At 37.4% G+C, this 26,791-nt stretch overlaps 1 protein-coding gene across 5 annotated transcripts in view; it reads left to right on the top strand.

Moving 5' to 3' along the window:
* MAGI3 (membrane associated guanylate kinase, WW and PDZ domain containing 3) overlaps nucleotides 1-26,791 on the top strand; it is a 277,553-nt gene that overhangs the window by 204,134 nt on the left and 46,628 nt on the right. For all 5 annotated transcript variants that reach the window (XM_004263197.4, XM_033435686.2, XM_049709931.1 and 2 more), the window contains 5 exons: nucleotides 10,751-10,808; nucleotides 15,065-15,159; nucleotides 20,457-20,645; nucleotides 23,076-23,681; nucleotides 24,901-24,932. In XM_004263197.4, coding sequence (XP_004263245.1) covers nucleotides 10,751-10,808; nucleotides 15,065-15,159; nucleotides 20,457-20,645; nucleotides 23,076-23,681; nucleotides 24,901-24,932 — 980 coding nt within the window. The remainder of the gene's footprint in view (nucleotides 1-10,750; nucleotides 10,809-15,064; nucleotides 15,160-20,456; nucleotides 20,646-23,075; nucleotides 23,682-24,900; nucleotides 24,933-26,791) is intronic.

The following is a 26,791-nucleotide window of genomic DNA, read 5'->3' as shown; positions in this document are numbered from 1 at the left end:
TTCAATACAATCCCAATCAAAATTCTAAAAGTCTGTTTTTAAGAAACTGACAAACTGATTCTAAAATATACATGGAAATACTGTACAAAGACTCTAGTTGGCCAAACAGACTTTAAAAAGGACAAAGATAAAGGACTTAGGCTGCCAGATTTGAAGACGTACTATAAAGCTACAGTAATCAGGAGTGTCTTCTATCCATAGGCTAGAACGTGGATCAGTGGAACGGCATAAGAGAATCCAGAAATAGATGCACACATATGTGATCACTTAATTTGCAGACAAGGTGCCAAGCCAGTTCAGTGAGGGGAGGAAAATCTCTAACAAATGGTGCTGGAACAATTGGATATTCATAAAGAGAAATGAACTTCAACTATATCCTTACTCCATGTACAAAAAATAATTTGAGATGGCTCAAAGCTAGAACCCTAAAGCTTTTGGAAGAAAATTTAGGAGAATACCTTCATGATTTTGAAATTAGGAAAGATGGAGAAAAACAGTAACCCGTGTGTATTGCTGGGCAGAATGTAAAAGAGTACAACTGCTTTGAAAAGCAGTTTGGCAGTTTCTTAAAAGGTTAAATATAAACTTACCATATCACCTAGCACTTCCACTCCTAGATATCTACCCAAGAGGAATGAAAACATGTCCACACAAACACTTGAATGTAAATATTCATAGTAGCGCTATTCATAATAGCTAAAAAGTGGAAACAACTCAGATGTCCATCAAACAATGAATGGATAAATAAAATGTGGTGTAATCATACAATGGAATATTGTTCAGCAATACAAAGAAATGAAATACTATGCATACTACAATACGAATGAACTTCAAAAAATGTTATGCCAAGTGAAAGAAACTTGACACAGAAGATCAAGTATTGCATGATTTCATTCATATGAAATGTCCAGAATAGGCAAATCTATAGAGCCAAAGTAGGTTAGTGGTTGCCCAGTGCTAAGGAAGGGAATAGAGATTAATTGTAAACAGCACAAGGGATCTTATTGGAGTGATGGAAATTTCCCAAAACTGGATTGCGGTGACGGTTGCACAACTCAGTAAATTTTTAAAAATCAATGAATTGTACATTTTTTCAAGCAGAACAATTTTATGTGATATGTAAATTATACCTCAATAAAGTTGCTTTTTAAAGTGGCCACAGGGACTTCCCTGGTGGCGCAGTGGTTAAGGATCCGCCTGCCAATGCAGGGGACACGGGTTTGAGCCCTGGTCCAGGACTATCCCACACGCCGCGGAGCAACTAAGCCCAGGCACCACAACTACTGAGCCTGCGCTCTAGAGCCCGTGAGCCACAACTACTGAGCCCGCGTGCCACAACTACTTTAGCCCGCGCACCTAGAGCCCATGCTCTGCAACAAGAGAAGCCACTGCCATGAGAAGTCCACGCACCACAACAAAGAGTAGACCCCGCTCACCGCAACTAGAGAAAGCCCACGCACAGCAATGAAGACCCCATGCAGCCAAAAATAAATAAATAAAAATAAAATAAAATGGCCAAAGAACTTGAACAACATTTCACAAAAGAAGATAAAGAATAGCCAATTAAGAACATGAAAAGATGTGTACATCAGCTATACCTCAGTTTTTTAAAAAGCATAAAAAGGTGCTTATCATTAATCGTCTCTACAGTGAGATGTCATTCACAACCCCTAAAAGGGCTAAAGTCAAATACACTGACAATACCAACGATCGGTGAGATTGTAGAGCAACTGGATCTTTTACTTGTTGGTGGGGATATAAAATTATGTGAACACTCTGGAGAAATGTTGGCAGTTACCTATGAGGTGTTATGTCAAGAGAAATGAAAACGCATGTTCCCCAGAAGACTACCTGAATGATCATGACAGCCTTATTCATAATAGCTCCAACCTGGAAACATCCCAAATATTCATCAACAGGAGAATGGATGAACATTCTCCTGTTGTGGTATATTCAGGCAATGAAATACTACTCATCAGTAAAAAGAAAAAGCTGTTGATAACACTCAACAACATGGATGAGCCTCAGAAACATGTTGTATGAAAGAAGCCAGACACAAAAGAATGGATACTTAATTATCCATTATTTAAAGCCTAAAACCAGGAAAACTCATCTATGCTGATAGAAGTCAGAAAATGATGGGGGTGGAGGGGAGAATGGTGAATTGAAATAATTCTCTGGAATGATGGATATATTCTCCACCTTGTTTGGGGTGACGGTTATATAGGCACATGCAATTGCCAAAACTCATTTTTTATACTTGAACAAGCACTTAAATCAATATTTTAATCATTGAATGAGCACTTAAGATCTGTGCATTTTGTTGAATGTAAATTACACCTCGAAATAATTTTTAAAATAATTTTTTATACTTCCCTTGTCTATAAGGCTCTTCATAGTAAGTTTCTTATGGTGAAGTCACCCATTGTGAAGGTAAACTAGAATATGTAATACTATAGAATTGGACTTTTTTTTTTACATTTTTATTGGAGTATAATTGCTTTACAATGGTGTATTAGTTTCTGCTTCATAACAAAGTGAATCAGTTATACATATACATAAGTCCATAGAATTGGACTTTTTAAAGATTGTGAATGTGGTATTAGTCTTCTTGGGCATGTCTCTTTTACTAGGCTCCATTCCTTTTCCTCCCGACTAATTGTTTCAGTTCAATTCTCTGCCTTTTCCTGTTTCCCTTGTAGAATGTATTTATTTTCATAGCCTTAACTATCAGTTTACTGTAGCTGGGCTCCTTATCTAAACCTCTAGTATTGTCCTCTGTTCTGAATGCTATTTCTGTATTTCCCATTACATTTGAGACTTTCTTTTTGATTGCCCTACTAGCACTTCAAATAAACATATTTAAAACTGAATTTAGCATCTTTCCCCCATAGTCACCCCATTCCTCTTTCTGTCATAGGTACCACCCTCATAATCATCTGGGCCAAAATCCTTTGAGTCACTTTTGCTTCTTCCTCTCTGTTTGCTCTATTCCCTATATAGTTTCCAATCCCTGCTGCTCTTTCTTTTTTCTATATTTTGCCAATATATTATTATGAAAATTTTCCAACATAGAAAAACTGAAAGAATTTTTCAGTGAATACATGCATTATAATGAACATTTTGCTCCATTTGCTTTTTCACATAGCTACCTATGCCTCTATCTATTCATGCTTTTTTTTTGTATCTTCCTCTCCCTTCCTCTGACTACCACACGCTTGGATTTTTCTTGGTCTTTTTTTCCTACAGTTCTCTTCCAGTATATCTTTTATGCCAGTGGTCTGCAAAATGGTAGTGTTCCAACTATCTGTTCGGGTACAGGAAGAAAATGTCAGAACTTTTCATAATGTTTCTATTGGGAAAAAAATAAATTAAGCTTCTCTACTATTTTATATACAGATTGGTAATGGCATTCTACCTCATTCTATATGTCAGATTATCATGTACACTCCCCAGAGTGTCTTGAGGGAAGAACATGGGTGGCACCCTTGCTCTTGCCAAGAGCCCTGTAAAGTTTTGCAGTTACTTGTGCACAGTTAAGTGGATTTATAGACTATGTTATATGGTTTTTAATCCACACAAAATTAAAATGTGGCTTAAAAGGATTTCTACAAAGACACTGCTGATTGAAGATAATACAAATATGCAAGCCCAAGCTAGCAGTGAGAAAATGGCAGAGCTGACACTTCTCATACACCTCATGTGAGCTTTTTTAAACCACATTGAGGTAAACTAGGGATAATTGTTTATTTAGTCTTCATCTCCTTTTTATTTTTTTATTTTGGCTGTGCCCCGCGGCATGTGGGATCTTAGTTCCCCAACCAGGAATGGAACCCGTGCCCACTTCATTGGAAGCATGGAGTCTTAATCACTGGACCGCCAGGGAAGTCTCCCATCTCCTTTTTAAACTTCTGTTTTGTGTATGCTTTATTATGTAAATACATGTTAGTAGAGTAGTATGTATATATTTATGAATATATATATATATAAATCTCTTGGAAGTACATTGTCAGATTTTTTACTGATAAGGCTACATGATCAAAAAACTTTAGCTACATTGTCAATTAATCTTTCTAAAATATAACTGCCTTCATACCTCTCCCTAGCTCAGGTTAATGGCCATTATAGTTAATGGCTCCCTACTGTCAGCAGAATAAAGTCGAGACTCCATGGGGAAGTATTGAAGATTTTTTGTAATTGAACTGTACTCTATATTTCTCTCTCAAAGTATTATCATGCCATAAGTATGACACATTTTTATCTTTGCCTTTGCCACAGGCCCATTTCTTCTGCCAGGAACCAGCCTTTTTCCCTGTGTCCACCTAGCTCGTACCTACTTATCCTTTTAAGCTCAGATGTAAAGTGTAATTTTTTGTAGCCTCCTCTGTCATTTTCTTCCAGGCCAGGATTAGGTGTTCTCTCCTCTGTGCGCAACAGTACCACATGGATATTTCTACTGTAGCACTTACTACTACGTTGCATTGTTACTAGGTGCCTACACTCTATAGGAGCAAGGATTTTGTCTTATCTATATATCCCTTCAGTAGAGACTTAAATATTTGGATGTAAGGAAGGAAGGAGGAAAAGAAAGAAAGGAAAAGAAGGAAAGAAGCTACTCTATGCTCCAGATTATTTTGGTCATCCTTCTTGAAAATAATGTTTAATCTCTTTAAGGTTCTGAGGGAAGCAATAAATAACAATTTTGTCTTGGGACTTTCCTGGTGGTCCAGTGGTTAGGACTCCATGCTTCCAATGCAGAGGGCGAGGGTTCAATCCCTGGTCGGGGAACTAGTATCCCACATGCCTCATGGCCAAAAAAAAGTTAAAAAAAAAAAGAATTCTGTTTTCATTCACTAGTGAGGAGTCAATAGAGAAATAAGACACAGGAAACAGAGATGAGGTTAGAATACCATCTGCTGAGTGAACATAGCTTTAGCTCTGCACCTCTGTTGGGCTTACTAATATTTTACCCCTACAGGAGGCAGACTTAAGCACTCAGTCTCTGGTCTCTGTGTTCAGCTGTTTGACCCCTCCCACAAGGCAGACATGGTGAAAAGAGCAGATTATACCCTCTCTGCAGGCAGGCTAGCATCCAGAACAGCAAGAGAACCCAAGAGGCCCTGAGCCAAGCACGTAGAATTCATTCTGTAAAACCCACCAGTCAGATAAGACATTCTTTCTTCCTTGGAGAACAAAGTAAAGGGGCTCAGAGAAACTGGAAATGTTTCTCTGGATGAGTGTGTTCCGCTAATGCTCTTTACCTTCTGGGTGACCATATGTCTTGGTTGGCCAAGGACTAATCCAGCTTATTCCTGCTGTCCCAGCATAATTAATAACAGTGTCCCCTTTTACTCTCAAAAGTGTAGAATACATTATATGGTCATCTTAATTATATCCATCTTAAGATAGAGCGACCAACATTGCACTCAGTATTTAAGGATGTTCAAAACATTTTAATCTAAGAGTTACTCTCCCACCCCCATTACTGGGTGTGCCTTTCTAACGTCACCTGTACTTCACTATGGGGACCCCAAAATTTGGAACCTTCAACCTATTTGTTTTATGCTCGGCCAACCTTTATCACTTTTGCTGTATATTTTGTCTCCTCCCTCAGCAGGGGAGAAATAGCCCCACAATAGGCTATTTCCAGACTAGACTGTATCTGACTTACATTGGTAATTTCCACAATACTTTGCACAGAGTAGATGTTCAAAAGGGGATAGTAATAACAATATTTTAAATGTCAGTTTTTATAGTTTAAGATATTGTTTGCATTCTGCTGAACATTTAAGATCTAGAAAAACCTCACAGTTTCTAAAACTTGCCCTTTTCTCCCCAGTCTTGTGATATTCAGAACCTGTGTTTTTATACCATATCAGATGGTTTAATCGATGTACATATTTATCTTCCACTTAAAATAATTGTTTTAGGGCTTCCCTGGTGGCGCAGTGGTTGAGAGTCCGCCTGCCGATGCAGGGGACACAGGTTCGTGCCCCGGTCTGGGAAGATCCCACATGCCGTGGAGCAGCTGGGCCCGTGAGCCTTGGCCGCTGAGCCTGCGCGTCCAGAGCCTGTGCTCCGCAACAGGAGAGGCCACAGCAGTGAGGGGCCTGCGTACCGCAAAAAAAAAAAAAAATTGTTTTAGTTAAATTTAAATGGTTTTATCTTAAAAGTTCGACATCAGGAATCCATTTTACTCTCAACCCACTCCTTTTCTCTTAAGATGAAAGAAAGATTAAATTTTTTACTAAAGACATTTTTACTAAAATGTATTGAACGTCGATATCATTTTTCGAATTTAGAGAATGGTAAAAGAAAATTATCAACTGAATAGAGCTCCACAATGAGAAAACAATTGTAATTCATATATTTAAATAAGAAAAATCCTATTTGGAGAAGAGGAAAGATAAATTCATGGGCTTTAGAAACAATCAACTGCTTGATATGCCAGAACTAGTTTTGCCTTTTGAGTCAGCTTTTGGGGGGAATGCTTTAGCTTCTAACACAGAAAAATACGGTTAGATCTTTCCTATCTCAAAAGTAAATAAACACGTTTTCTCTTGACCCTACTTCTCCACAGTTCTCACACTATGTTTTTCACAACGAAGTTTCCAAAAAAAAGACAAAGAAAAAAAAAAGGCTCTCTTCTTAAGGGCTCCACCTTTTATTTTACTCTTTAATACTACAATATGCTGAATTTTGCCCCTTGCCTTTCTAGTTAAACTGGTTTTCTTAAGTCCGGCCTGATTACCAAACCTAGTGGACTCTTTTTAGCCCTTATCTTGAGTCCTTACAGCTTTGTAAAGCGTTTGTTAGCATTGACCATGCTCTCCTCTTCTGTCTTCTTTGACATCATTCCCCCTGACTATTCTCACTGTCTCTGCTCCTTAAATTGTTAATGCTCCTAAGTTTCTATTCTCCATCTTTTTCTATTCACAATTTATCTAGGTAATCTTGTCCACTGCCATGGTTTTAACTACAATGTCTCCCAAATCCTTATCTTCCTACATTTCTCATTTGAGGACCGGGTTCATATTTCCAAGAGATTGTTGGATATCTCTATAAGGATGTTGCATAGCCCCTCAAATGTAACACCTTCCAAACTGAGTTAAATATTCTCTATACCTGAGCTTCCTGCCATCACCAAATGACGTTACATCCTCCCAGTTCCGTGAGCCTTAAACTGGCTGTCATCCTCAACTTTATCCTCACCCTGTCTTCTTCATTGCAGTGAAGTACCAAGTTCTATCAATTCTGACTTTAAAAAACCTGCCCTCTCTTAAGTGTCCAATGGTGCTAGGCACTTTTCCCATATTATCTGCCTCCTAAATGCCTCTAAATCCAAATTAATACCTCTTTCCTCTTCCCACAGCTATTTTCATCATTGGTATCCAGTAAATATTTGATAATATATCATCTTCATGCCTGAAGAGCCATTAACCTTGGGATCATCTTGGCTTCCTCCCCTCTCTTCCTCCCTCAGTCTTAGTGTTAGTCATTGAGTTCTGTTGCTTTGACTTCCTTGTCTCTATTATCCATTCTTTCTCTGTATTCCCACTACCAGTGTCTTAGCTCCAACCTTCATCATTTCTTACCTAAGCTATTAATGACTTTCTTGTTTGTCTGCTTTTATTCTCACTCCACTCCATCTATTTCATCCTTTATTACTGCTGCCCATAATCTTTCCCAAATATAAATGTAATCATGTCTCAGTCCGGCTTAGTCAGTTTCATCATCATCAAAATAAAGACCAAACCTCTTAACCTGGCACTCCAGAAATGTGTTTTGGTGCTTGCTTATAAGACAAGCCCCCTTGCATACATCCTTCACTCTAACCCTATCAAATTATTTGTAATTACTGAAAATTGCCAGCCATTCTTAATACCTCAGTGCTGTTTGATCTATGGAATGGGCTCCCTCTCCCCAATCCCAGCTCATCCTTTAAGACTGCTCAAACATCACCCTCTTTTAGAAGGCTTTTCTGATAGCTGCTTTACCAAGCAATAGGTGTCATTCCTCTGCTCTCCCCAAAAGCTTGCGCTTACCTTCATTATATCATTTCTCTCTTCTGTCTTCATTTTTAGACTATGAACTGTTTGATGTCAAGAACTATACTGTTTCTAATTTTTATTTTTGCATAAAGAAGAAGGAGAGAGGAGGAAGAGAAGGAAGGGAGGGGAAAAAGAGAAGGAAAAGGGGAAGAAATTCAGTAAATGAATCGACCCACTGGATAGTGTATAAAATTGCTAGGTATTTTAGTCTTGCTTGTATTACCTTTATTTAAGTGGACAAGTAATAACCACTTCTTTATCTGCATGAATCTGCCCTGCAAAAACCTAGCTAATGTTATCATGTATGAGGGTTTAAAGTGATTGCTAAAAGTAATCTGGAAGATAAATTACCAATTTGTTTACTCTCCTAAAGAAAGGGCTATACTTTATCTGTTAGTTGCTAATTTCTTCAAGTACTAGCTAAAATGCTGACTCAACTTCCATGTCAACACTGAAATATATTTATTTTGCTGTTTTATTTTTATTAGGCATTAATACATCCTTTTTAGTGAATTTTTCAGATAGCAAATGGAAAGTTTCAACTATCTCTATAGTTGCTTCAATTCTCCAAAATTCTCAAAGACAAAGCATAAATCCAGGGCTTCCCTGGTGTAGCAGTGGTTAAGAATCCACTTGCCAATGCAGGGGACACGGGTTTGAGCCCTGGTCCGGGAAGATCCCACATGCGACAGAGCAACTAAGCCCGTGCGCCACAACTACTGAGCCTGCGCTCTAGAGCCCGTGAGCCACAACTACTGAAGCCCGTGCACCTAGAGCCCATGCTCTGCATCAAGAGAAGCCACCACAATGAGAAGCCCGTGCACCGCAGCGAAGAGTAGCCCCTGCTCACCGCAACTAGAGAAAGCCTGCGCACAGCAACAGACCCAATGCAGCCAAAAATAAATAAATAAAAATAAATAAATATATATTTTTAAAAAAGCATAAATCCAGTTGTGGTGCAGTTGCAGAAGTCATCCTTACACAGCACAACTGAGTTCCTATGTTATTTCAAGAAAATTTCTATTAAAGAGAAATAGCTCATGAAAGATCCTCAGTGCTAATGCTTTGGTAATATTATTATAGAGCATTTTTTTACAGATATAATCCAACAGATGTAATCCATGTTATATGCATGTAACAGTTGCTTAGTGTCGACTTAAAGGAAAACATACATGAGACTTATGAGTTTAAGTTTTGTTCAGGGTCTTACTGAGGCCCATAGCCCAGGAGACAGCGCCTCAGGAGCTCTGAGAACTGCTTCAAGAGGTAGGAGAGGAGCCAGGATATACGTGAGTTTTTAGCTGGGAAATTCATGCAGTCAGGCATACATCTTAGCAAAAGACCGCTAATCACAAAGAACAGACATCTCAAGCTAATGGTCTTAGTACTTTCTATATATGGGAAGATGCAAGGATCTGGGATCATTGAAATTCTTCCTGTGATATGCATCTATCCTGTGATATGCAGCTATAGATGATATGCATCTCCAGGCTGCGCATCCGGAGCCTGTGCTCCGCAACGGGAGAGGCCACAACAGTGAGAGGCCCGTGTAACAAAAAAAAAAAAATTCCTTCTTGCTGGGCTCCTATGCATAATTGATAGCAATAAAATCCACCTGGTAGGAACACTCCTGCCAACTTAATCCATGTCTGACTAATAAAATGATTCTTCAGCAGCCTTACCCTGGAAAACAGAGTGGGAGGGAAAGGGGATTCTTTCTTGACAAGGCCAGTTTACGTTGCAAAGACCAGACTTTTTTTTAACTATCAGAAATTCAACTACTTTCAGTTTTTCTGGTTATATTTTATTGGTCAGTTTACTTGCAATAACACATAATAATCCCATGTAAGGTATTTCTTTGTAACCATACATAAATATAGATTCTACACAAGGCACTGTGTAGTTAAATAAATTTTCCTTCAGATACTTAGATCAAGCTCTTGCAAGGGACAGTAAGTATTTTCTTAGATTTTAAGCAAATCTAGATTGCCCACTTGAAATGGCAAAAATCCAAGGCTGGACTTTCCCGGGGGGAGAAGTGGGTCAGAATGTGATAACTGAAATAATTGACAAATCCTTTGTCTAATAGTGAAAAATTTAACATGCAGCTGCTGCTTGTATTGAACTACAGGGTGTGTCTCACGCCATTGTTATCAGGCTTTTTAAATGAAAGAAATATACCAGGTGATTTCTTAAATAATTAGCATTTTATGGCTTGTGATTCGAATAAACACCTTTTTTTTTTTTTTTTTTTTTTGGTGGTACACGGGCCTCTCACTGTTGTGGCCTCTCCTGTTGCGGAGCACAGGCTCTGGACACGCAGGCTCAGCGGCCATGGCTCATGGGCCCAGCCGCTCCACGGCACGTGGGATCCTCCCAGACTGGGGCACGAACCCGTGTCCCCTGCATCGGCAGGCGGACTCTCAACCACTGCACCACCAGGGAAGCCCCTCGAATAAACACCTTTGAGTTTAATGTCATCTTTTCTTCTGTGCTTCTGATTACTTGCCGAGATACTCACTAGCTATTGAAGAAACCACTCAAACTGTGTTTGTTCTTTGAAAGTGAGCCCTCAGCTTTCCGTCTGTCTCCCAAATATTAGTGTAATGAAATAAAAGACACAAATTCATTCTGTAAATTCTTTTCCTGTTGGTTTTGAAACTGGCATTTCACTCAATTCTGTTTTTTTTTATTTGCAGAACTTCCTTATGGCTGGGAGAAAATTGAAGACCCTCAGTATGGGACCTACTATGTTGAGTAAGTTTGTTACCTCAGTTAATGTTCTCCCAAGTGTTTTCCTTTCATTACACAACTTTAGGGAATGAATGAAATACTTTATGCTTCTGCAATCCAGCTTTCAGGTTTTGCCACTAGGGGAATGAGAAGGTAGGGACAGTGGGCATTTACTTCACTGACTAGGCTCCCTAGAAGTTGGCTTTGAAGTAAGTCTAGAGAGACAGGGGGAAGTTGCCCGGATGAGTAATGGCTAGAGATGTTATCAGTACTACCGTGGCCTCTAGAGAGAGAAGTAGTAGATAGAAGACTGAAATAAGGTGAACTGTTAAGGTCACTTTCAACACTATACTTGCATGTTTCTGAAAGCAATGAAAGGACTTTAACGGCATTGTATCATAATGATCCAAACCTTTGAAGTATATCATTAAAACTGTTCTCTCTTTCAAGGAGTTAATTAAGGAAAAGTTAGTATTCTCTTTGGGGGGGTGAAAGTTGCTTCTCACACAGCTGTTACGGTTAAATTTAACATAAATCTGTGTTGGAGTAGAGGATCAAACACCTGCCTATATTAGCCAGAGAAATTAGGATAACATCAACATCTAATTTTTTTTTCCCTTTTCTTCACTTATCTAATTGCTACATCATTATGATCGTTGGGATTGCTTTCTCTCCAGATGGTATAGATAGAATTTTGACCTCAGGCATCTAGTACCAGGCAAATAATTGCATCAGAGAGGTTACTATTTACCTGGGAACTAGGAGTCTGCACCAACTGCCAAGGTAGTAAAGGCAAAATATTATTACCTGGAAAAATAGCAAACATGAGAATCTTCTAGTTTTATGATTGCTAATTAACTTTTCATCGCTTGTTGGCACAAACCAGTGCCACTTCCCTAGCGCAAGTAACTCTGAGTCCTGTTACAACGCTAGTCTTTATCCTAGTGTGTCGGTTGTTACTTGAGTCACTGTGGTTAGAGGGATTTTTGGAATGATTTCTTAAAATCTAACTTGTACCCTAAGAAAATGAGTCATTTTGACCCTCCGATATGTAACTTAACAGTGTCAATATTTTGGTTCCATTGAAAGGTTATGTTAATTTTATTTCCATTGTGTTATTTCATATCTTTCTAATACTGTGATGTGAAAGGTTCACAGCAGCTCATTATTTTTTTTCTAAAGCATATTTAATTTGAAGAAAAAAACTAACCATTTTTCTAGTCAAAGAAATATTTGAAGGCTAGCTGAAAAAGAATTGTGAGATTTTTTCCCCCTAAGAGTTAGTCTACTTAAATTGGGCTTCAATCAGTCATTATTTGCCATTAACACTACTGAACATTTCTGAGATAATAATTCTCATTCTCTTAGTATCCATTCCAAGTGAATTTGAGGACACGGTCAAGAGGTGAAAGACATTTGCCTGTTATAAAATCTTGGGCTAAATGATCGGGTTCTCGTTAAGCAAGGATATACTAATATTGAAGCAGCTTTAGGGCAAATCCTGAAGTGACCTGCTCTCAGCTGTCATGGAGGTATGTGAAGTAGCCTGATTAGAAGCAACAGCAGTGGCAGCAATGTGATTTTGTATGATTGCTCCCAGACGAGCTCATTTTACAGGAGGGTAATTTATTAGATTAAGAAAGAGCAGGCCGTACTCAAGATGCACATTAGTATGGAATCAGCTGAGCTCTGGAGTGTGGCTTGATTCCCAGATTAGTTAGGCTTTGAATCTCGACTGTAGTAATCTGCAGTGAGTTTACTGATGGAGATAAAAAGCTGTTAACTTGAATGGCTACTCTTTGGCTCTCTTAGTTTGTCAAACCAGATGGCACAATGATTGCTCTTGGCAGGAGCCTTATAGTAGTAACACCAACTGCAATGGCAGGGGTTTTTTTTGGTAAGTATTTATTTTAGAAGATGAGATTCTGAAATGGATTAATTTATTTTTGAAAATAAAATTCTTCCCAAAATTTAATGGTAGGCCTTCCATAAGAATGCTTATATATTTAGAAATGTTGTCTTAACGTATTGCTTTAACTGTCGTGATGCAGTCAGGTGACAAAGTCAAAATATGTCTGCTTTTAATATCTTAACGCTTCGTGAAGGATAATGATTTTGTTTGTTGAGGTGAATTTTTAAAATTCCTATATACAAAATTTTAATACAGGTGAAATTTCAAATTATTTATTATATATTTAATTAAGCTTGTTTGCTACCCTTGTTTAATTTTTCTGATAATCTGTCATATTCTTCTCTCTTACTTCCCATAGCTGGTTTTATAGAAGACAAAATTTGTTATCTGAATAATATTATGGGTATAAGTAACTAAATGAAAAGGAGAGTGTTTTTACTGTTTTGTTTTTTGGGTGACATTTTAATCTAGATAGTCTAAGGTTACAGATGCAATTACTCCCTTCACTAAAATCTTACATTATTTGTCAAAGAATTTTCAGGAAAGGGATTACTCATTCACATACTTCTACTCTCTTCTACCACACATAACAAAGAGTATACTACCACTGTTTATGTTCTAATGCTTGGGTGGCAAAGTGAGTCATTCTAGCTGATGACGTTAAAGTGAGCCAGGATTCTTTCCAAACAGGTTTATTCTTTTCTAAGTGTCAGTTTCTAGTTTTATTTTATCAAGACTATGTAAATTATCAGTACCTAACAGATAACTTTTAAAATGGTACCTAACTTAACACCGAAGTCTTCATTTTCACAGAGGGGTAAACAGTAACTCAGTTGATAAGGTCCCCCCTCATAGTAAGAAGCAGAAGCATACCTGAGTTTTTGTGAAATCAGAACCCAAAGGGTGTCAAGTAGAACTTGCCATATTTAGAGCTCTGAAACTAAATACCTACATCTGTTGCAGGGTTAATAATGCACTAGAAGCCTAAAAGGCATAGAGAAGCAGACTCAGAAGCTAGCATACCTTGCTGTAGGGTTGGTTTTTTTCCCTGCTGCCCCCTCCTCCATCACCATTAATGTTCACAAATGGTAAAGAAAATATCCAAGTCATATGACTATTTACATATAGATTTTGTAACAGCCTATCTAAAGACAATCATAATCTGAAATTCTCATGATTTGTTGTTTAATTGTTGGTATTTACTAATGTCACTTCTCGTTAAAATGGATTCTACTAGAAAATGCATTTCATTTGGCTAAAATATATTTGTACTATAGAAGTACTAGAATATAATTCCCCCTTGCTTCTGTATTAGCCCTATTTGCGGTCTTAAACATCTTTTGTACAATAGTTGCATTCTTAACCAAGTTACACTTAACTGACTTGCCAGAATAACCTATGCTCAGTTCCCTCTGTAAAGAGGGTAAGAGTATGCTCTTACCCTTAGTATATTGAATACTGTCGGCTAATGGCCGACCTCTAGTCTCCCCATGCTTTTCTGCTTTCCCCCACAGACTTGTATGCTTTCAGGGGTCAGTTGTGATTGCTCCTAAATCATAAAAAAACAGTTAAACTTTTGTTATAATTATGTAACTAATTATTATATAATTTTGAAGAAATTTAACTGTGAGAGTTGTTCTGTGATACAGTTTGATAAAAGCAAGTCACTTGGGCTTCCCTGGTGGCGCAGTGGTTGAGAGTCCGCCTGCCGATGCAGGGGACATGAGTTCGTGCCCCGGTCTGCGAAGATCCCACATGCCGCGGAGCGGCTGGGCCCGTGAGCCATGGCCGCTGGGCCTGCGCTTCCGGAGCCTGTGCTCCGCAATGGGAGAGGCCACAACAGTGAGAGGCCTGTGTGCCGCAAAAAAAAAAAAAAGAAAAAAAAGCAAGTCACTTGCGTAGTTGCTGCTAAATTGATGTGGGTGAGTCAGTTGGAAAAATAATAGTAAAATTCTAGAAGGCTTCTACACTCAGATTTCTTCAAATGTGTCTTTACAGCTGCTTCACTTTAGAGAACCTTAAAACCCTCCTACCATTAACTGCCTTAAAAAAAATTAACTGATTAATTACCAACAGTCCTGAGTGTATCATATATGAGGGCTTCTACTGTAGTTTTGAAAACTGTTATTAGCTATATTAGAAACGTTTATAAAGAAGCTATAGTGAATACTTCAGCAGCTTTGACGTCTAGGCATCTTCTGCGGGACCTTCTTTAGTTGCCAGAAGGCTCTTCCTCTGTGACCTGTCAGCATATCTGGGTTCCATAGCGTAAAGGGTACATATTTATCCCTTAATCTATGATTGTCTATTTTAAAATACGTAATTCTTTCATATTAAACTGAAATGCATATTTTTCTACATTTTGCAGTCACCTTAACCAGAAAACCCAGTTTGAAAATCCAGTGGAGGAAGCCAAAAGGAAAAAGCAGTTAGGACAGGCTGATACTGGGTCTTCAAAACCAGGTAGAACTTTTACCTCTATCTTCTCTTCTAAGAATAACTTGTGAAACTTATATGCTGAAATAATAAAAATGAGTTTGAACTTTTTACTGTCGGGGCTTTAAAATTCAACAGAGAATGTCTAATTTCCGTTACTGTAAAGGTATGAATAATCTTAATAAAACATCTGGACAGTTTGAGAATACTGAGACTTTTCTCATGCTGCTTATATAGAAAGTATGAAATTGTTGGCAGAAGGGACTGAATAGCTTTGTTATGGGTGCAAGGTTTTAATTTGAAGATTGGATTGTTTCCTGGTGTTTAAGGCCAAGCCAGTATTAGATCTTTAATTCATTCTGAGCTTCTCTCAAGTTAATTGCTTAGATCTAACATCAGTAACCATTCAGGATTCTTCATTAACTGATATGAACAAATACCAAGTAAATCCACTGTATTATTGCCTACATCATTGATTCTCAAGTGGGATGGTAGGGTATTAGTAATATCAGGACCATTTGGGGAACATTTTAAAAATACATAGGTCCTGAGATTTTGATGAGCCTAGCCATGTGTATTTTGAAAAAGATGCCCAGAAATTTCTTACGTCCAACTTATCCCTCCTCATCTCCTCCCCCTTCTCTCTCTGTCATTAATAAGGTCTATATGGTCATATCATAATAATCTATTAGATTCTTCACTTCTGTTGCCAGTGAGAGAAACAGTTTTTTCATATAACTACTCTTCCAAAACATAGTCTCTTCCCTTAAGATTTGCATTTGATTTAACAAATATTTTTAGTTTAACAAATATTTTGGGGCACCTACTATATGCCCAGTGCTTTGCTAAGTACATGGTATTAAAAAATGATTAAGAGTCAGATAGGTCTTGCCCTCAAGAGTTCACAGTCTAAAATAGGAAACTAATAGTTACACTGTATGGTGATAGGTGTCATCCTGTATTAGTAGTTGAATGAGCAGGGGGCGGAGCAGGTTTGAATCCCAGCTGTGTAACCTTGGTTGAGTTTTTAAATTCTTTGTTTTCTCATCTACAAAACAGGAATAATCGTAGTCCCTACCTCTTAAGGTGGTTCTGAGTATGCAAATTAATACATGTAAAGTGCTTACAATACATGTAAAGTGCTTGCAAATACAGGTCTGGCACATGGTGACCAATAAACAATAGCTTTCATTGCTATTAATAGAGATGTACAAGGTACAGTGGTGGCATAAAGGAGGGAGTGCACAACTTTGCTGTGGTGGAGGAAATCAAGGGGGCAGGGGAACCTTGAGACAGAGGACATATGTGAACTGGGTCTTGAAGTGCCAGGAAAAGTTAAGTCAGGCAGATCAAAATTTTAGAGGAGCAACAAGGCATACCAGCTAGAAGGAACAGAATACATAAAATCAGAGAAGCATGAAATGGTGGTCCAGGGGTCAGAGAACAGATACAAATGGCCAGCGCGTAGGGTATTTTAGGGGAGTAACAAGAGATGAGGTTGTAAGGATAGGCAGCCATGAGAAGAAACGAGTTTCAAAGAGAAGCTGAGTATTTGTGTCACATGGTGCTGAAAAGTCGGGAAAGATGAAAGTTGAAAAGTGTTTTACATTGGACTTTAAAATGTGGAGGTCATTTGTCACTCTAGCAAGAGCAAGGGGAGAGTGAAATAAAACTGCAGTAGAATAAAGAGGAAATGGGAGGTGTAGAAGTGAAGACAGTGGGTTTAGCCAACTATTTTGCTAGCTTTGAGTGTGAAAGGGGTAGCCAGAGGACATTAACTGCAGAGGAACATGAGTCCCCATTTTACACATGAACAGACTTCAGGAAAGATTAAGCCTCTTGCTTAGAATCACAGTGAGTGATTTGGAGTCAAGTCTGGATTTGAACCTAGTTTTACTGACTTTAAATTCAGAGTTCTTTGTATTATAACATGTAGTTCCTGAATGCCCATGTCTTCCATGGCCCATAGCAAAGATCTTCTCTCCTTTACTAAGCTCTAAGCTCCTCGAGGGCAGGACCCATGTGTTTTATTACTTTAGATAACCAGACACTCTCCTATGAGAGAGTAATGACTCAGCATCTGTCTTTCAGGAGCCCACAAGTTAGCCAGGGAAACAGACACATAATTTTAGTATAGTATGATATTAACAGATATAAACAGTAGTGTTGGAACAAAGGAGAGAGAAATTAAATCTCACTGTGAGAGGAAAGGAAAGGCTTCCTAGAAGTGATGGAAGTTATGCTAGTCCTTGAAGAATAATTGTTACCATTTATTGAGATAGAGTCTAGTGCTAAATTGGATGCTTTATATTACATCATCTCATTTAAGTCTCAAAATATTGCTGCAAGGTTGTTAATATTATTTTCCCCGTCCAGATGCCTTGATGGCATCAAGTTACAATTGTCTGATGCTTCCATCCCAGGGATATACTTGCCACAGGGACAGAAGTACTCAAGTTTGTGAGCCTCCTTCCTTAGGCAGCCTGTATGGGTTTGTGTTTATCTACATTTATTGAGCACTTATTGTTTATCAAGCACTGTTTCTTATGCTTTCTGTGCACCACCTAGTTTAATCCCTATAACAACCCCATGAATTATGTACTATTACCCCCCCCTTTTATAGATGAGGCAACCGAGACTTAAAAAGGTTAAATTATATTCCAAGATTACTCAACTAAATCACAAAGCTTGGATTTAAAATCAGGATTGTTAAAAAAAAAAAAATCAGGATTCTTAGACTCAATGATAGTTTCTTTGTGCCTTTCTTATTCTCACTTTTCTATATCTAAATTCTGATAATACCTACTTTTGACCAATTTCTAATTGGCTTTGGCTGTTTTATTACTACTTTCCCAAATTAGGTGTTAACCAAAACTTTCCTTCCCACTTTAATGTTTGCACATCTTGGAGCTCATATATTATATGCTGATTTTCTATTGTATCCCTCAGATGCCCATCTTATTCTGATTAGAGCATGGGATAGCTGACCAGAAATATTTCAATATTTGACATAAAAATGAGAAAGGTACATTTCATCAAAGATATTTTCCTCAAGTACCTGTACACAGTACTTACATGATCTTATCTATGATCTGATAGGCAACACTAGGGGGCAGTCATAATCAGCTTACATAACTAAATAGGCTTTAAGCATGTCAAATAATTTTTTTAAGTGATATTTTGTTCAGAGATGAGTTGCTAGTTTGAATGTCAGAGGCTCATCAAGGGCCAGCAACGCACTGAGGTATTGCCACAAGTAGCCTGACTGGCCAAACTCAGAGGCCTCACAAAATAGTGTTTACTGTGGTGAATACACTCCTGTCTGGAGTCTAGTCCTCTCCTTTGAGAGGCCCAAAATAGCCGATTTTTTTTTAATGTCAAGTGCTTGTATTTGTAAGAGATTAGCAAATCTGGGAAGAACATAATGAACAAAGTACACCCACTCCTATCCCAAACCTGCCTTTGTCAGTATTTGCAGGGCAGCCCTACCTCTTGCAGGAGCCATATGCATACTATACAATCTATACAACCATACAGAACAGCCCCAAGGATTGTTCTTTTCTAATTGCCAATAAGTTTAATGCATGCCTCTTAGAACACTTTGCTAAGAGGGGCAGCAGCAGATACACACAGATTAACTCTGGGCTTGATATTAGTGCTAAGTGTGATCTAAATATGAAACAAGTCACCCTTGTTAATTTGAGTCATTAGGGAAATGAGCATCAAAACCACAGTTTAAGACCATTCCACGCCTACTAGAATGGCTATAACCAAAAAAGCAGACGGTAACAAGTGTTGGCAAGGATGTGGAGAAGTTGGAACCCTCATACACTGATGGTGGAAATGTAAAATGGTACAGCCACTTCGGAAAAGTTTGGCAGTCCTTCAGAATGTTAAACATAGTTATGATATGTTTATGGTAACTGCTGCATTTCCATTCACAGTATGTAACTAATAGGAATGAAAATACTTGCCCACACAAAACCTTGTACATGAGTGTTCATAGCAACATTATTTATAATATCCAAAAAGTATAAACAATCCAAATATCCATCAACTGATACATGGATAACTAAAATGTGCTATATCTGCACAGTGGAATATTATTTGGCAATAAAAAGGAATAAAGTCCTAACACATGCTACAACACAGATGAACCTCAAAAAAATTATGCTGAGTGAAATAAAGCATTCCAAAGACCACATATTATATGATTCCATTTATATTAAAAGTCCAGATTGGGCAAATCTATAGACAGAAAGTAGACTAGTGGTTGCAGGTTGGGGAGAAATGGGGAGTGACTGCTAATGGACAGAGAGATTTCTTTGGTGTGTGTGTTTGGAGGGAGAGAAAAATGTGCTAAAATTAGACTGTGGTGATGGTTGCACGTCATTGACTTGTATAATTCTGTCATTATTGGATTATATCTCAATAAAGCTGTTACAAAAGAGATTTGTGAGAAAAGTTTAAACCATATTTTAAAAAGATAACTTCAACAATGCTTTGTAAATTATGAATCTGTACAATTTGATCCACACGGTTTTCATAAGTGCCCTAATGGCAGCCGGTGGAAGAGAGGAGCGAGAGTTTCTGGGGAAGAGAAGAGAGGTATTACTTGCAAATATAGATCACTTTTAGTTCTAGGATCATCTGGGGAAACCTCTTAAAATAGGCTTTTCAGAGGAGCTGTGCTTTTTGTCTTCCTAAAGTTTCCACTAAATATGAGTAAAAGGGAAAGACGCATGGAGCTATATACTGATAGTGCAGGGATTTGCTCCTCTCATCAGATATAGCTTAAAGGCTGCAGAAAGCCTGAGTCATAAATTATAAAAAGTTCTCGATGTATTCGCTTTTATAAGTTTGTGACAGTTGCCTTCATCTTCCTAGTATAGTGTTTTCTGCATAGACCTCAGTAGCTGCTTACTCAAATGAAATATACATCTGAATAAGTGCTGAAGGCTTTCAGGAATTTAATAATAAAGTTTACCCTTCAGGAGTGTCATTTTGACTTCTAAATAAAGGACTCTTTGGGATAAGAAAAAGTAAGTACAAACAAGGCAGTGAGGAGGGGATAGAGAAGATGTTTTTACCTTTCAAATGACATAGAAGAGTCATATAAAAGATAAATGATTCATTAGCTAAGTTTTTTTTTTTCAGTGATTTAGTTTATGAAATTAAATTCCAACTGTTCTATAATATTAGATTCTATCTTTTTTTTCCTGTTATGTTATGGTTTGTTATATTTAAGTTATATAGACTATCTTGGAGATTAGCTTCAAGGGCTATATTCATTGTAATTATTCTTGTTTCTCATTTTTACACAGATATGGAAAAATCACACTTTACTCGAGATCCATCCCAGCTTAAAGGCATCCTTGTTCGAGCATCATTAAAAAAAAGCACAATGGGATTTGGTTTTACCATTATTGGTGGAGATAGGCCTGATGAGTTCCTACAAGTGAAAAATGTGCTGAAAGATGGTCCTGCAGCTCAGGATGGGAAAATTGCACCAGGTAACAGATTTTTCAGAAATACTTAAAGAGGGACTTCCCTGGCTGTCCAGTGGTTAAGACTCCACGCTTCCACTGCAGGGGGCACAGGTCTGATCCCTGGTTGGGGAACTAAGATCCTGCGCATGCCGTGAGGCGTGGCCAAAAAAAAAAAAAAAAGGAAATACTTAAAGAGTTATGATACTATAACAAAAATTATAGTGAAAAAGTTATATATATATTATATATGTAACGTATATAACAAATACTATATAGAAGGTATGTAAGTATATATAAAACTTCTGTATATATATTTATATAAATAAAGAGAGAGAGAACTAAATTATACAACTGAAGAGGGAGATTCCTGTATTAAAATAGTTTATCTTCTAAACTAAGTGCATGCTAGTTTTGAAGGAGGGTCATTTTTACAAATAAGTGGAAACAGTCAAAACATTAAATTTATTAATTTTTTGAATAGTTTGCATATTTTGAGATAACTCTTTGGCTGTACTAAGCTAAAGATGTATTAACCATCTCAGAAAACTATTTGATAGTTTGATTTTCTCTGATTAAGTTGGGTACTTTTGGAGTTATTTAACATTACCTGTAATCTTTTTTGAAAAATGATTCATTGTGATGTTTATAATGATACTGAACAAATTGTTATATCCCACAGTTTTTTTCCAAGTTGGGGTTTTTTTTTTTGCTTCCTTAGTGGCTGTTAGTAAAATTAAACTGCTATGTTAAGAATTATAGACAATAATATTACTATTTTTACAGAGCTGTATAAATTTGTCTTTTACGTAGTTTTCCCAACATCTTTACTTAGTGATTGTTAGATATTTTTATACGGCTGACAGTGTTTATGGCTGAGTGGGTTAGAGGAAGTTTAGGACTAGTTACTGATTATGGGGAAGGTTTAAGTACTTTTTTCCAGAAAGATTTTAGTAATCCACTGAGGTTGCTTCTTACAGTTTGCTAGACTTTTCTAATCCTCTGTTATTTCACATACTTTGTGTAAATATGTCCCCCATTTGGGCGATTCAATTGTCATTACTTTTGATGGCAGATATCAACTTATTTTTAACTGGAATATGGGCTCTCTCATATTATGCTTTCCCAATTAGGTGATAGAAATGTAAACAAGAAAACTTAAAATAATCAAATGTTATATTTATAAAGAAAATTATTTTTAGCTCTCTTTTATTACTTTATAAAATTCACAAACTCTAGAGATTAAAATTAATAGTAAAGTTTTTTCCTAAGTCCTCAATTTTGACTTTTTAAATATTTTGTGCATGAAACACATCTTGTAGCTATTGTATATACTGTCAGGATTTTATAATATAGATTCAGATATGTCTAAAACTGTTATTAATTTGTATAACAATATAATACTTCCATTAAAATTCTGGGAACTTTGACCAGGGGAAGAAAAATCAAAACTTTGTTTCTAATTAGTCTAATTTCTATAGCTTCTTGAATTTTGCAACAAATTTCCACAGACTAACATTAGTTTTTAAATACCATTCATGTTGATTTTTTTAAAGCCTACATGCAATCAGAACAAATTAAAGCACCTTTATTTGGCAATAACCTTTTAAATAATCGTATTCAAATAAAAGCAGCAAATGGATGAGATATCAGAGGACAAATTTTAAAAGCTAAAGTTGCATTAAGAAAAACACACAACTGATAAATGTCAAGTGGTAATAATCCTGCAACCAAAGTGGTCATAATAATGTAAAATCAGAAAAGCAAAACCAACTTTTACAAGGATTAATTCAGCTGAATTTCCAGCATCTTAAATAATATATTCTTCGCTTCTGTTGAATTCTTTTGTTGCTTACTTTTCCTTTTGAAAACTAAATTACACTAAACTGAAAAAATCCACAAAAAGGAAAGATGCTAAAAGAAAATACATTCATAAGTTATTATTCTAATCTTCAGCCTTACATTGTTCAAACTAGAATGAATTTTTAAGTACATTGTAATCAATGGCTACTTAAAATCAAGAAATAAGGTGATATTTAAAGATTGCCTGTTTGTACAAGTAGCCAATGGGGTTATTCACTCTTCTATATACTGAACACCTACTACAATGTGCCTAGCTTTGTGTGACCACTTAGGTGTGACTCAAAGGATATACTAAAAATGATAATGTGAATTTGCAGTTAATTTTTTAAAGATTCACTTTAGCTTGAGGTCATAACTCTTTGCAACTAAGATAATTAAAAATGTATACATTTATATATTCTTTTTAGAGAGGAGTCACAGAAGGGAGAATGACATGTCGATGTTCAAAATCTATCTTTTCAGTAGTTAATGAACAGTAAGAGGTTTCCAAAATTCAAATTTAGATGCTAAACTTCAGTTATTTTCATCTCCCCCAACAAAAAATTAACTTATTTGACGGTTTTAATATTTTTAACATGACTTATGTTTTACCAGGTGATGTTATTGTAGACATCAATGGCAACTGTGTCCTTGGTCACACCCATGCAGATGTTGTCCAGATGTTTCAACTGGTACCCGTCAATCAGTATGTAAACCTCACTTTATGTCGTGGTTATCCACTTCCTGATGACAATGAAGATCCTGTTGTGGACATTGTTGCTGCTACTCCTGTCATCAATGGACAGTCATTAACTAAGGGAGAGACTTGCATGAATACTCAGGATTTTAAGTCAGGAGCAATGGTTCTGGACCAGAATGGAAAATCGGGGCACGCCTTGATCAGTGATCGTCTCAATGGACCATCAGATCTGAGTGAGCAGAGAGCGTCTATGGCATCGTCAGGCAGCTCCCAACCAGAACTAGTGACTATCCCTCTGATCAAGGGCCCTAAAGGCTTTGGGTTTGCCATTGCTGACAGCCCAACTGGACAGAAGGTGAAAATGATATTGGATAGTCAGTGGTGTCAAGGCCTACAGAAAGGGGATATAATTAAGGAAATTTACCGTCAAAATGTGCAGAATTTAACACATCTCCAAGTGGTAGAGGTGCTAAAGCAGTTTCCAGTAGGTGCAGATGTACCATTGCTTATCTTAAGAGGAGGTGAGTAAAAGCGCAACAAGGAAAAATCTTCATTGTTCATGCATTTGTATCTGTGAATTGTCCTTCCTTACAGGTCAGAATATCTCTTTTCCCAGCAGACTTAACTGGTAATTAGTATGCATTTTCCTTAAGTTCTGTCTGACTGCTTCCATAAGCAGTATCTTTTGCAGCAGTTTGTTTAGTTATTTGCGGTTTCATTTGTGTCCATTATGGATTTCTTTCCCTCTATATTCTTTTTAAAATCTGATTTATGACTTTAATGATTAGAGAGAGTCACAACATTGTGCTACTTCAAATGAAATATATCCTCTTAATTCCATTTTCTCTGTTGATGGCAATAATAGAAATGGACTCTTTCAAGCAGTGGTACTTCATCTGGACCTCTGTAATGTACCAAGGATGTTTTGAAAGAGCTAGCATCTCTGTGAATAAGCAAAATGTTGGATGGTGTGTTAATCTGTTCTGTAAAAGCAATCATGATAGCTTGTGCTCATAAAGCTCTTACCTTAAGCTTTAGTATCTGTCCATAAATGTTAATTAAACCCCACAGTGCTCATGTGAGATAAATATAATTTTATTTTCCAAGGTCATCAACTGACTTGAACTGCTCCCAGACATAAATGCAGTTCCAAGGACTAATCACAAAGTCGCGTTTTAATGGGCTTTCTTAAATCCATACCTATGAATGACTAGTATTTTAAAGAATAAAATTTAGCCCTTCACATATATCTCACTGGCTTTTAGTTTTCATTTTTGAGGCAAATGAGCAGTTTAACTTCATTGGGGCTTTTTTTTATTATTTTCATTTCTTTGAACTATTTTTGTTTCTTCTCTGTGTGGTATGGTAGAATGTGCTCATATCTCTTCGTGAGGGCTGGAGAATTATCCAGAGTTCCAACAAATATGAGAGTCCAGGGTTTGGTGTCAAACAGGTTGGATGTCAATTTCCTGCCTAGTTGCTGGTTGGTTCCGCAGTACAGGAAAGTAATGTTAATCTATTTGAGTCTTTGTTTACTTTATCTATAAAATGGCAGTAACATTTACGCCTTAGGATTGTCATAAAAAATGAAATACGTGTATAATGCCTGGCACGTAGAACATATTGAACATGATTTACTAGCCTGCTAAAAGTCAAAGCTAGTTTTGTCATAAACATTAGCAGTATTTGTGATCTGGGAATGCTTCCTCTGTTTTTAAAATGTGGCTCATTTTTTTTAAGGTCCTCCTTCACCAACTAAAACTGCCAAAATGGTGAGTATACTGTGGTCCTCAAATGCTTCTTCTGAACACACGGAGAGAGACGCTGCGTTCCCCTCCCTGAGGGCAGCTCATAGGGGTGGCGTTTACAGACAGGCAGGAGCCAAGAGGCAGACTGCCCTGGGCTTGTATCAGAAACTCAGAGGGAAGCGTGTGAGTTAGAAAAGCTGCCCATAGAGGAGGTGTGCTCTGCTGGTTAAGTATTTCTGCTGGAAGATAGGCCTGTACTACCAATAATCCTGTCTAGGACACACTGAGGTGCGTACTGATGGGTCCTATTACTTTCTTTGTGTTTCAGAGGAACAGGGTAAGGAGTAGCTAAATGTTTGAGCAGATGTACTAAGGGAAGATGTAGTAGTTTCACATAAATTCACAGGGACTATAACCCACATTCAGATAACCTTCTGACATTTAGCCCTAAACAGGACTTTCTAGAGCAATTGTGGCCTCTGTGCTCAATTTGCTTGTTATCAGAGTGAGAGGCTATCAGACCTGGAACAGTTTCTCTGGCATTCTTCTGAATAACTGACTAGCCCATTTAAAGACCTGTGTAGAGAATAAGACCTAAACAAAGGACGCACCAAATAATGGTATGAAAGAAACAGTGCTAGGTGCACGTGTAGCTACTTAAATATCCACAATTATATGGACATGGATATAAAGACAATCGTGTATAAAATTCTCATTTGCTCTGTTTTGCTTGATTTGGAGTGTGTCATCTTATAGTTGAAAGATGGTCTTCCATAACCAGAAACCCTGGGCTGCTAAACAAAAGACCATCAGATACAAAATGGATTAGTTCTCCATAGCCCACCAAATAGGATCCTCAGCAAATTGGCCGTTTTATGGATCAGGCAGAAAGAAACGCTCAGCACTTTTATAGAAAAGTGGACCAGTTAGGTCCAACGTGAACAGTGAACAGAAATTCTTTTTGCCTACTCAGTTAAAATTGCACTGTATTTTTCTCCATTTCTCCATTTCTCTGGTCCCTCTAGTACTCATTTTTAACTTCTGTGCTACCCTATCTATTTCGTAACGAATGCCAGTGCAGCCATGGGGACCCTAATGTTTTATAATTGATGAAAGTCTCAGACGACCTCCCACTGCTTCTGACAGAATCCTAGGCCATGTGGGAGAAAGAGGAAGAGACTGCTCTTATCTCCCGGCCATCTGACGGGGTCTGGGTCAGTGAAGGGTCCCTTCTGGCACAACGCTTTATAGCGACTGTCCCCTCACACCTACCTGAGAAGCTGCTGCTCCGGCATCCTAGTCACATTAATTATCTTATCATAAATGTCTATAATCCCCCTCTTCTAACCGTAATTCAGGATAACAAGCTGTTCTCAAAACCATAGTATTTATTTTCTTAGGCTATTTATTGGATTTCATTTTTTACTTTTATTAAAGAAGTCATTTTACTGAGCTATTCTTTGGGGAAAGTTCTATCTGAATAGGAACATTTGAAAATATCCCTTGTCTGATTCTCAGGCATGGTGCATTTTTTCGTGATATATTTGGATTGGCCATGAAGGTTTTTACACTGTTATCTTTATAACCTAAATTAGTTAACACTTCCTATTTCATTTTCTTAGAAAGAACATTACCTTAAACGTCTTCACTGAAAATTAAACTCAGTGAGTGGGGAGGATGGGGTTTATCAATATTCTAAGAGAATATGGACATATTCTCTTAGAGTCTCCCTCTTGCTTTACTTGGAAGTGCTGCCTTGTGTTGTATCCTTATTTATCTTCTGAAAGTCAATTTGTGTCTTGGTGGTGGAGCAAAGGGCAAAATTGCTTAAACATAGGACTAAACATAGGATATCATTATCAACTTTTTCTAATTTAAGTGAA

The sequence above is a fragment of the Orcinus orca genome, chromosome 1 (genome assembly GCF_937001465.1).
Source record: "Orcinus orca chromosome 1, mOrcOrc1.1, whole genome shotgun sequence".
In the NCBI taxonomy this organism is placed as follows: domain Eukaryota; kingdom Metazoa; phylum Chordata; class Mammalia; order Artiodactyla; family Delphinidae; genus Orcinus; species Orcinus orca.
Note: the sequence above shows the minus strand (reverse complement) of the source record. Positions and strands in the feature narration are given on the sequence as shown.